The 12,191-nt window shown below is 37.2% G+C and overlaps 1 protein-coding gene across 21 annotated transcripts in view; it reads left to right on the top strand.

Moving 5' to 3' along the window:
- The window catches only part of PHLDB2 (pleckstrin homology like domain family B member 2), an 86,728-nt gene that overhangs the window by 62,544 nt on the left and 11,993 nt on the right, over nucleotides 1-12,191 (top strand). For 9 of the 21 annotated variants that reach the window (XM_085578452.1, XM_085578290.1, XM_085578356.1 and 6 more), the window contains 6 exons: nucleotides 493-603; nucleotides 837-926; nucleotides 4,046-4,189; nucleotides 4,984-5,157; nucleotides 5,802-5,939; nucleotides 7,028-7,127. In XM_085578452.1, coding sequence (XP_085434578.1) covers nucleotides 493-603; nucleotides 837-926; nucleotides 4,046-4,189; nucleotides 4,984-5,157; nucleotides 5,802-5,939; nucleotides 7,028-7,127 — 757 coding nt within the window. The remainder of the gene's footprint in view (nucleotides 1-492; nucleotides 604-836; nucleotides 927-4,045; nucleotides 4,190-4,983; nucleotides 5,158-5,801; nucleotides 5,940-7,027; nucleotides 7,128-12,191) is intronic. The other 12 variants (XM_085578967.1, XM_085578721.1, XM_085578793.1 and 9 more) reach the window with 2 other exon arrangements.

The raw sequence follows: 12,191 nt of genomic DNA on the forward strand, positions 1-12,191 counted from the left end.
ATTTGCTCCAAAAAAGTACCAATTTTTTTTTTTTTCCTCTTTAAGAAAGGAGATTTGTACTCTCTGGACAAAACCGCAGTTACTTTAGGCTTGTTTTTTGATTTTGCTGTTAAATGGCAGAACACCAAACTAAGAAAATACAGTAATTTTAAAAGTTAGTTTGAAAGGTTCTATCTTGATCAATTAGTACCACTTTTTTCAGAAATCAGAGGTTGGATCTCTAAACACTTTCTGTTTAGTGTATGGATGCTTGTCACTGTATTATCAAAGAATACATGCAATTATTCTTTTGTCTCTTGAATAAGTTTTCTCTTCACTGTCTAATTCTTATTTAATTATCTCCTTCAGAGCTGTGAGCTGTCTTGTAAAAACTTATTTTCCTGCTGCTTAGTCATGCATATGAATAAGTGAACTTTCATGAATAGGATCTTTGCTGCAGGTTGTCTTGAGATTTGAAAATAAATTACGTAAATTGTGATTTTCTTATATTAGGAAAAGATTTCTGCTCTCAAAAAACAAGCCAATCATATTGTCCAACAAGCACAAAGAGAACAAGATCATTTTGTAAAAGAGAAAAACAACTTAATAATGATGCTGCAAAGGGTAAGTATTTTTTGTCTTTCAAACTTTTTTAGCAATAAAAGAGCATTTCATAGAATAAAAGAATTTAGAGCAAGAAAAGAGCATCAGTTTTGCAGAAGATAGTGAGTTGTTAATAATGTGACAGACAGTCACCTTTAAAAAAAAGAGTTTCTTAACATAGTTAAGGAAATGGCCAACATTTATTTTCACTACATGGCTGTTGGTATTTAATATAAAATTTCTGGTTTTAACAGGAAAAAGAAAATCTCTGTAATCTGGAAAAGAAATATTCCACACTTTCTGGAGGAAAGGGATTTCCTGTCAGTCCCAATAGTCTGAAAGAGGTAAAGAGTTTCTCTGCTTTTGACATTACCATAACTAACTTTTAATAATGTTTCATACAAAAGCACTTCAGTATGTAGTATTTAGTGAAGTCCAAGTCATCAAGTCTTTACAAAGTAATTTCTTACTATTTTTTAAATTTATTCGTAGAAGTCTAGATTCATTAAGGAGCAAAAATAGCTTCTCTTGACATTTTTCCAAATGTAATCTCTTGCTGTGGAGAAATTATTGGTTTTATGCATGTGGAGTGTGTGTTTATGTCTAATTTTCTCAAAATAGAGAATGGGATCTGGGAATAACTGTTCAAGTACACATACAGTTTGGTCTTATTTTTGCGCTGTAGATTTTATCATTGCCTCTCCTCCCTCATTCTAGGGCTCTTTACTAAAGCATGACAAATGCACATTTTGTTCTTTTTAAAAAGCATTGATTTGAAGACTTCAAGCTATTGTAGTTCTAAGATATGTATTGAGCTATTTATTTCCCATTTTTGAACAGTTAGAGGAAGCAGAAAATTTATCATTTAAAATACACTGACAGGCTGCTTCCTTAACTTCTGCTCAATAGTTCTGACTGAGCTTGCTGGATCTGCTTGTATTGAAGCCCTGACCAAGGTCTGCCACATCTAATGATGCAGGTGTCACTCTGGGAAGTTGGGCTCTCAAAGTCTAAAGCAACCACAACCTGTCAGCACCTGGGAACTGGGGTCTTGTTTATCTGATCTCCAAGTTCCCAGTGTGCAGTTTTACATGCCAGTGGGATTGAGCACCTTTCCTTGCTTGCTTAGACTTTCAGTGTCCTAGGTTGTGTTCTGACCTGGACATCTGACCTCCCACCAGGACATCTGGCAAGTCTAAGCTTCATTTTCTTCCTTTTTGAGATGGATCTGCCCATTCTCTCACTAAAGAGTGTTATCTGGTTGGTTTTTTTCACATATGCTTCATGGCTTGTTTACTCACGTACTTCAAAATGCAGCTACATTAAGTGAGGCTACACTCTTGTTAATGGAATGGATTATTCAGTGGTGTCACTCTGATCACTGCAGTGAAATCAGTCAGGACTTACTCCAGGGCAAATAAAAGAAGGAACAGCAAGGGTCTGTTTCATCCTTAGTGTTTCCATAGGTTCTGTCCTACAAAAGTACCACCTTTGCTGGATGTTGTGTTTGTCTTGGTCCAGTTTAATTGTTCTCTGACTATCCTGGCACTTTTGAAAATCAGGCACCAGGGACAGGCTTACATAGACTGCTGGCACTGCAGTTCATTTCACCATAGTGGTCCTCATGCATTGAGTCTGTGATCCAGCATTTGCCAGCCCTTCTCACCAAAGCACACGTTTGTAACCCTCTGCTACCCATTGTGAGCAGACTCACAGCCTGCACAGCAAGAGAGTAACACTGCTTCATGTAAAGAAGCAGGATGCTTATCCCAGTACTTAAATAAGCAAAGAAAATCAATGCTGTTTAAAAGTTGAAAAAATGACTTGGATGATTAATCTGACTTGAAACCATTTATTTAATTAAATGTAAGAGGGATCTGAGCTAGTGCACAGCACAGTCATTTGTTCCTTACTTAGTTTTTTATTCCCCTTCTAAATCCTCACTGGCATTGTGAGTCAGAACTGAATGTTCTTCATATAAAGGTGAAAGTGTTTATATCTTTAATATTAACACAATATTGCATTGCGGAATTGCTGAGTTTTGGTTACTGATGAACTGCCACTACAAGATGGTTAAGCAAGTTTTATGTTAATTTACACTGGAGTCTATTTTACTGTACTGTAGTCACATGCTTTGAGAGATAAACTAGTATCTTAGCCAGTTTCCTCAATGAATGGGTCATCAAATAATATGAGAATTAAGATTTGCCTCCCATTTGTAGAGCGCTTTGTACACTGTAAGATGCATAATTATGCAGGATTGTTTTATATGCTTGAAATAACTGATATCATACATTGAAAATTATGCTAATAGATAGTAATGTTGGTATTTCTCTTCAAGTTGTCTTCTATGATCATTGGTAAATTTAGGCATTTCTAAAAGAAGAAATACTATAGCAGTATGTGGCTTCTCTTACAGAATTGCTGAAGTATACACACCGGTATGTCACTATTTTGATGCAGTAATAGAAACACAGCCCTTGCCACACACTGTCAGTATGAAAGCAGCTTTACATCTTGATTTAAAAATAATCTTATTTCTAGCTCATCTTTATGGCATTGCTTCAACAGTGATTTACTTTTGTATAGCCTTGTTTTCTATGGATAAGAAATTAGGACATTTGACTTCATACAGCCTGGTATCCTATGCACAATGGATTAGAATCCATATTTTACTTTTTAATATTTTTAAAAAACATTTTAGCAGTTAACACCGAAATACATGCAATAACTACATTTTGCTGTCATATCTTATATCTGCTGGCATAAATCTTCTCAGCAGGCAGCAGCACATGATGTTCCTGCCATCCTTCAGTCCATCACTTTCTGTATGACTGCTTAATTAAAAAAAAAAAAAAGCAAATTGTAATGGCTGCAGGCTAACACTAACAGCATCTTACCTGGTTCTTCTGGTAACATATAAAAGATAGAAGTGTCTTCCAGACAATGCAGATGGAAGATGTGTTAGTGTAACTTGTGAGAATGGCTTGTCCTTATAGAAATTCTTCCCAGTTCTGTTAGTCATTTTATTTACTCAAAATAGTCTAATATTTAGGCAAGAAACAAATCAGGCTATCAAATTAGAGACAAAAAAAAAAATTAAGATCTCAGAATAAGACTTATTCTTCCATTTCATCCAATCTGCTTTCCTGAGAAAGAGCTACCTAATTTCAAAAGTGTATTTGCATTTTAGTAACATATTTTGGACATTTAATTTAATGTACATTTGCATTTTGATTACACAAATGTTTTTGGAATTAAATAAAGAACAAGTTTCAGAATCCAAGTATTTAACATTCAAAAATCTTAACGCTATTTTTATTTTATTTATGATTGAGTATTTCAATGATAACAAATATTTGGCTGAATCACCCTAAACTAACTTTCATTGTACTGGATACATTAATACTCTTGCATGTCTTTTGGCTTTTGCTCCTTTTAACTTCTGAATTCCTCCTTTTAGGGCTATATCAGTGTAAGTGAAATTAGTGAGCTGTATGGCAATTCCACGAATATATCCCCTTCCACTCAGACCCCCTCAGATGTTGAAGCAGTTGCCACTGAGCCTTCCACGGCTGTGCTGACGAGCCAGCCACAAAATCAAGAGGTTTGTTTGAGAGACATTTCCCTTTGTTTGCATTGTTTTTTCATGGCTGCCTTTTTTATTTTCTTTTCTTTTTTTTTTTTTTCCCTTTGGTAACTCAACATGTAACAAACTGAGCCTAAAGCAAACTGCCTCTGCCAGCTAGCAAGTCAGATAACAGGTTAATAGTAAAGCTGAAGGACTGCTCCAGCTGTAAAGTGTCTTTGATGAGGTAGATGGCTCTGAAAGCCAAAAAACCTGAATTCTTATGACCCAAGCAGCACTAAGTGACAAACTTTGCCTGCCCAATACTATAATGTAATGCACCTTTGGGAAGGCATCTGTGAACAAGCTTATGACAAATTGATTAGTGGTGTTCAGGTGTTCATTTTGTTTTGTAGCTTCTTTTTCTTCCTCCCCATAAGGTGGTAGTAGTATATCTTAAATAGCTGTGGGAGATGGAATAGCTTCTACCATCTTAGCTATTCCATGGAGTCTGTCTAGTCTGTTTTCTAGCTTACTTTCTCTTCCTCATTCTTTGTGAAATTTTGAATAAATCCCCTTTTGAAGGAATGAAATAACCTTATAATTGTAAAGCCACGTACTTTTGCATTGCAATAAGTCAGAAACTGGTATAGAATTTGGCATTTGTGTGCTCCTTCTTGTAGCTCAGTATGTCTTGAGAGTTGCAATAAAGTACACCTCCTTTCCTGCTAAACACTCCAACACAGTGCTAAAACTGCAGCTTTTATGTGCCGTATCTTTTGAGAAATTCCAAAAAGAAAACTCTGTGTGTAATTTCTCTTTTTTCTATAAAGCTAAGATCACCTCTCTGTTCTGGATTTGTGTTTCCTCACTCTCTTTCTCCTCGCTCTATTGCTCAACTTCCATCAGTCCATTGGCCTGAGGTCATGGCTACTCATGTAGATCCTATTCCTTTATCTGACACACCTCCACCTCTGCCAGCTAAGAAACACCGCAGGCAACAACAGGTAACAGATTCAAAGCTGATAAATTGGGTTTATTTTCTTTTGTTTGCTTTTGTTATGGTGGCCATAAAGTTGATTTATGTATGAGGACTTCAGTGTGATACACTCTAGGTTGATTGAGCTTGTGGAGTGTTGCACTTAAGGGCACTGCTCATTTAAAAATCCATGATGTATTATAGAATGTTTCTGAACAAAAATTCACCTGATAATGCAGAGGCACATATTCATATTCAGGAGCCATTGTAACTTTCAGAGGACTTGCAATAATGTATGTTGGAAATACTAAATTAATTTTTCATATACATTTGAACAATGCCTTTCAAAAGCTGTATTGGTTTTAGGCCACCAATTCATTAGAATAACTTATAAGGAAAAGTTTTCCTTTATAATTGGGTTCCACTTGTACACTAGATTTACCACAAAGGAAAGATACAGGGATGTGTTTGTAAAATGTGCATATGAATTTAATGTGTTTTTTTAATTAGTATAATTATAATGTGATGGAAAGCACTGTGAAGCAGGATGTGCTCTGTGCGTTAGATTCCGCTTTTTCCAGACTATCAATATTTTCCATGTAGAGTATAACTGAGCAAGTGCATCAATTCAAATTGTCAAATTGTCAAAGCTGTACCACGTTCCCTGTGAAGCATTTCAGGAGCCTGGAGGAGCGCAAGAAGCAGCACAGGGAGGGCACGTACCTGAGCGACACCCTGCCCCGCAAGAAAACCCCGGCCGTGTCTCCCCACTTCAACAGTGCCACGCTGGGACGCAGCATCGCAAACAAAGTATGTGCCTGTGGTAGCAAAAGGGTTTTAAAATCATGGGGATTTAGGGTTAGAAGGAAAATTAAGCTTAGTAGGCCCTGAAAAAAAAAAAAAAAAAAAAAACCACAAAAAAACCCAAAATACCCTGTGTACATGTAGGCCTTGTACCTTGCTAGAACTGCACCTGTGTAGCTAGTACGTGATAAATGATATAATTGTTGGATGTGATGATTGTTTAGTAATTAAATATAATTACTGTTTAATCGTAAGAATAATCCAGAGAAACTGTAGTCAGAGGCTTGAGGAAGATCACAAGAAACTCATGCTTGGATAAAGTCAATGTATACAATAGAACAATTTAAGTTTAATAATTAATATGTAAGTTATATAACAATCAAATATAAAATACGTTCAGCTCAAAAGCCATGATTTTGAGTCAGAATCAAGTCAGATTTGGGTCTGTACCCCTGATTCCCAGAGCTCTTCAATAAAAGCACCTGCAGATAATCATATCCCGTGATTATGTGTGTTCCTGAATGCTGACACCTGCTGCTATTTACAGCCTTCCAGCCTCTGCAGGAAATCCTGCATTGGGTTACAGGGAGGGCTGGGTAGCACCTTAAGCATTATGTAACCCCTGCCCCCAATTCACACATGAATTGAAATGAGTTGAGGTTTATTAACAAATGGGAATGTATGTGAAACCTTCTGTACTTCTGGCCGTTCTTCTGACCTCTGGAAATGCCGCGCTGTAGGACATTAATAATAAATACACAATTTCTGTCTCAAGGATTGTATTTTTTGGCTGGTTTAAATTGATTCTAGAGACACAACTTGTTTTCTTTCTTACTGAAGGCCTCTAAATTTTAAACATAAAGCTATATGTATAGTGGAAATACTCTTTATTTGTGATGTGGTAAATCAGCAAACTGCAGGAAGGTGGAGGTACTGCTTTGAAAATATTTTGGCCTAATAGAAAATGTACACAGTTGGCTGATTGATATGACATGGCACTAATATCCATGACAAAGCACATTATTTTGCCACTGCTGATAAAAAAAAAGTCTTGAAATGCAGTTTTAAGCACAAATGTACAAAATTTCCTGCAGGGACATTTACCATTAGGACAGAGCAACAGCTGTGGCAGCGTGCTTCCTCACTGCCTGGCAACCATGACCAAAGAGTCGGAGTCAAGAAGGATGCACAAAGGTAAGACCTTTCAATTGTTTCATTTATTTTTAAAATCAGTGTTCAGTTTTTCAAAAATAAGTCTGAAACTGGTGTTGCTATAATCAGCAAGTCTGCAAAATGAAAGTTTACTTCTTGGTGACAAAAGCAAGCTCTAAATGTAGCTGATATTTTTGATATTGGCAAAATAAGAGGTTAATATTATGATGTAGGTGCATGTGTAGTTTTTAAGTATATGGTCACCAAATATAATCCAGTAAAAAAGAAAAGTATATTGAAAATATACATTATGTTAACTAGGTAATTTCTGTGAGTGATTTTGAAGCAATCTATTACATGTTTTTTGGGTTTTTTTTCCTTCTCTTTTTTGTTAATGTAGGGATCTTAAAAATTGTTTCTCACAGGCACATTTTTTTGCCTGGATAAATTCCCCAGAGAGATATAACTTTGAGAAGCTGTGACTGTGGTATTATAAGTGGTCTTAAATATTTGGGTTACAAAACAGGAAGGGAGAGAGCTGTTCTGTTGTTGATAGGTGGCTGGGTTTCTTAATAGGGACACAGCAATTCTGGATCCAAAAAAAAGCTGCACCTCTGAACATGATCTTGTAGGCTATGGGATTCTGTGTCTGCTATATGTTACCTTAAGTTGATACATATATTTTTTTTGTTTTAATGAGATGCATTATTCATAAGTATTCCATCTTCAAAAGGAGGCACTCCTCAGTGCCATCTGTCAGTTTATTGTCTTTCCAGCATCTGCATCACCATTATCAATATCAGTGCAAGAGGTCCTTGTGTAGAACTGCACTAACTGAGCCTGAGCTGAGCTCGATCCATCCCATTGTCACAGGACTTGGCAGAGCAGAGACTGAGGTCAGTCACAGCCACACAAACCAGGATGACTCAACACAGCTGAAAAAGGATCATGACGTGCCCCTTTCCAGAGCTGATCTTGTTGTGATCTGTTAGTTTTGAGTTTTAGCTATGCAGCAGGCCTTACACAAACCTGCAGTGTTGTAGCTAACTTATCTTTACATATTTCAGGTACAATACAAAAGGAGCTTCATGCTCAGCTTGGAAAGTGTCTTCAATGCAAAGGTGGAATAGCTGGCAATTGTGTTTAGAGTCATCATTGTGATGTTATTTAAGTCTGAAAATCAAGGGGGATGTTCTGGCTAAACTCTGACAAGAGATCAAGTATTGAAAATTGGAAATATTTCTGTAAAATGGTTGCAAAAAGTGTTACTGTGCGACCTAAACCACAATTTTAAAGTGTTACCAAACCTAACACAGGCAAGGGTTTTAAAAATAAATCACTTCTAATGTTTAATTTTTTGTCGCTGTGCAAGTAAAACAATATAAGAGTAGGGTCAGATTTCTTGTCTTAAGACTGAGAAAGAGAAACCTCATGAATCAAAATCTAATTATGGCCTGACAATAAAGAGAGGCAGGGGAGGAGAAGAGAGATGTATTCATTGGAGCAGGTGGCACAGCACTTTTCATCTGCTGTTGAGAAATCAGGTGCTATACTACTTGTCATACTAGTTGGCTGATATTTTTAAAATATCCAGCAGCTTGAATGGAAATAGAAAATTATGAAGAGACCCTTATGGGATTAATTTGTACTGGGAAAGAGGACAGTTCTAGATGTCCTTTTCTGAAACATCAGCTTTGCCAAAGGGAAACAGTGCTGCTGACAGGTGCTTTATTTGAACTGTCACAGGATCATTAAAAGGAAGGATATAGTAACACAAGGATCATTTGTGGCCTCTCTTAGTAGTTACTAAAGTGTTCATTCCCTCTTGGTTCAACCTCAAGCTCCTTGAATTTATTGCTATTGGAGGAACTTCAAGAGTGCAACTGCTTTTGCACTGCAGTGCCACATTTCTAGGTTGGGGGAAGCTCTTTTGTCTGGGTAACACAGCCCAAAAGTGTTTGCAGGGTTCTTTCTGCACTGCAGTGCAGAACTCAGCAAGGAATATCCAAGTCAGGTGGATGGGGTCAGATCTCAGAATATTTCTATGCAGCTATACAGAAGGGCCAGAGAAACAGTCTTCAAGCACTTTTCATTCAGCCTTACAGGTAAAGCCTTAATAGAAGTTTCTTTGGGTTTAACTTGGTGGGATTTCTGGTTTCCCCTCACACTTCACACCCATATTCAGTACATGGAAGGAAAACAAACTTTCTTCAAAGTCAAAGGTAAAGAAAGTGGATTTCTGTGGAACAATGAGATTTGGGTAACATTTTGAACATTACATACTGCTTCAAAGCACCACAAAGGACTAGTGAAATGGAATATCATTGTCCATTAAAATTAGGAAATCTTACTTGTCTTGCACTAAAGTCAACAGGACTAGAGTCTGAGTAACTACCATTAATTTTATCAGGCATCTTTAAATAGATCTTTGAAAACCAAGTCAGATGCTATGCCAGTGGTCCTTAGATCAGGTAGGTCAGGTTTGCCTTTTCAGAACAAGTGAATATTTTTCTGAAGATTTACTGACAAATCAGTGGAACTTCGTAAATGTATAGAGACTGATAATACTGATAAATATGAGCTCTCTCATCTTCCTGCTCCAAAAGTTAGCTGTTCACCTAAAAAAAGGTGATGAATAGATAAAAAGTGTTTTCTACCTGTCATGTGTAGTGAGTCAGCACCTGCTTTCCTTGGGTTTCTTTCCCCACTTGACAGGTTTTTCACTCTGTCAGTTTTCCAAGGTGATCTATTGTGTCGTGGCTTCCTGATACCTCGGGCATGGAGCTGCATCCAGTGCCCTGGAACTGGGTTCACTGGGGAGACTGGGTCTCACATGATAAATCCACTCAGTCTGGAGCCCTGTGACCTGCACACTGCTACCCAAAGAGGATGATGTGCTCCAGATGTGGTGTTAGTCGCTTCTTGTCCTTCTTAGAGCTCAGCAGCATTGAGCAAAGTTCTAGACCAGATGTTCTGGTGTGTGCATGTAGATCTGAAAACGTAGATTCAAGGCTGGCTGGAAGCAGTAGCAACTCAGCTGATTTAAAGATACTCCCTGAGTGTTATCACTAAACATAGTCATGGTATGAAATCAGTTTTCTCTAGTATGCTTTCACTATTTTTTCTTATTTCAGTCCAAGAAGATAACTGTGAAAGTCTGAGCTGAAAAAAAAGGAAAGTTGAAAGTGAAATCGGGAAATTAAGAACAGCCTCTTGGGTTTTAACATGGAGTTCATTCTCATTTTCTTTATGCAGGAACAAGCAATATCTATGAATACATTTTAGGCTGGATGCAATAATAAATATTTTCATGGATTTTTAAGTACTAAATAGTTCTTATTCTAGGATTACCAAACTATGTTCAGTCAGTCATAGGAGTTCAAGAATTGTTACTGAAAGAACCAATCACAATCAGTAATCACAGCCTGAGTTAAGGGCAACTTAAATGTTTTAGAGGACACCTATTTGTTATAAATCATTAGTGGGAAAAGGTATTTCTTAGCAGCCATTCATGAGGTATTTTTGACAGACTGTATTCATAAATTGAACACAGTCAAGGAAAGGTGCCTTTGTCACCAAACCATATGCAAAAACACAGTGAGGAAGCTGCTGTTTGGTACCATCTGGAGACCTCACCCTGTGCAGGTGGATGCCTGGAGCTCCCAGGGAGTGCTGGGTGCCAGCAGCTGCCACCAGGACGGAGGGTTTTAGCCAATGCATCCCACTGACTGGAGGATGGACTCCAGAAGGGAAGAAGGAATGGTTGGTTAGCTGGGAATTAAGGTGTGAGACCAGACACAGCTCTGGGAACAAAGCTGTTGGGACAGAGAACTTAGGTACCAACGAGATGCTTATTTGTGTCTTTTCTAAGCTCTGTATAAAAACAACCAATATACTGCAAGCAAGGGATATTTGTACAAACAGTCTAGAAACTTTTCAAAGAAGTCAGCCTTTTTTGTTTGTTTTTCACTCTTTTTCTTGTCAAACTCAGGAAAAAACAGAAAAGGTATGAAAATATCCCCTTCCCTGGCTGTATTTCTCATGTGATGTTTTTGCAAAAGTACCAGTTGCATCAGCACTGTCAAGTAGTTCATAGACTCTTGAAAAACTTTTAAATAATTGTTAAATAATGACAGCATTTCAAAAATTCTTTTTTTCCTGCTGTCAAATAACCTGTCACAACAAAACTTCTGACTCATGCTAATATCTGCACAGCTATGGCTTTGCACAGGCCTAATTTTTTGCTTCTTTGCTCATAGCCACACAAGTAGAGCAGAAAATTTAGAAATCTTTGCAGCTCTGTGAGTGACAATGACAAGGTAGACAGACTTGGGCTTCCTACTTTGGCATGTTTCCACACACCAAATGTATCTTGACATGATAATATCAGTCTTTACAAAGGGGGAAAAAGAAAAGAGAAAGAAGAAAGAATACGAATAAAAGAAAAATAAAAGAAAAATGTAATGGGATCATTTTCATAAAATACTAGTGGGTTTTCTACATACTTGACAGTGCCACTTTTAATAACAGCTTTCACCTTTAGTTCTACCCTCATTATAATTTTGTGGTGGTTTACCTGGATTTTGTGATTCTGCAGTAACTCCTTTGGAATATTTTTCTTTAATGACATGGCTTTATGGGTTTTTGTAACCTTTTTCTCAGCAGTATGGCTTTTAACATTGTTAAGTTTATGGGTTTGCTGCAGAGCAGTGGTGCTCTGTCGCAAAACCAATGCAACAACAAATATTTTAGCTGTTGTATCAGGTTAGACTTAACTGATACAATCTTGGCTTGTGGGAAATTCCAGTTAAGTGCTGGATCTTACAAGGAGTCTAATATTTTTAAGTGCATGTTGTATGAATAGGCACCTGAGCAGCTAAAAATTATGCAGCTGATCCTCAGCTTTGAGCTGCCTGCTGCTAACAGCATGAAGATAAAAAGACAACACTGAATTATACTTTGTTTCTGTAAATGCATCTCATTTTGCAACCTAACAAATGGTGATTTCTTCCAGTGTTTATTTATGTTTGCATGATTGCATAAATTTGACTGATAAATGTTTTCCTCAAAAAATGGGTTCTTTATCTCAAGGGGTAGAGTGTAGCA

This window comes from Lonchura striata, chromosome 1 (assembly GCF_050655825.1).
Source record: "Lonchura striata isolate lonStrDom1 chromosome 1, ASM5065582v1, whole genome shotgun sequence".
Taxonomy (NCBI): domain Eukaryota; kingdom Metazoa; phylum Chordata; class Aves; order Passeriformes; family Estrildidae; genus Lonchura; species Lonchura striata.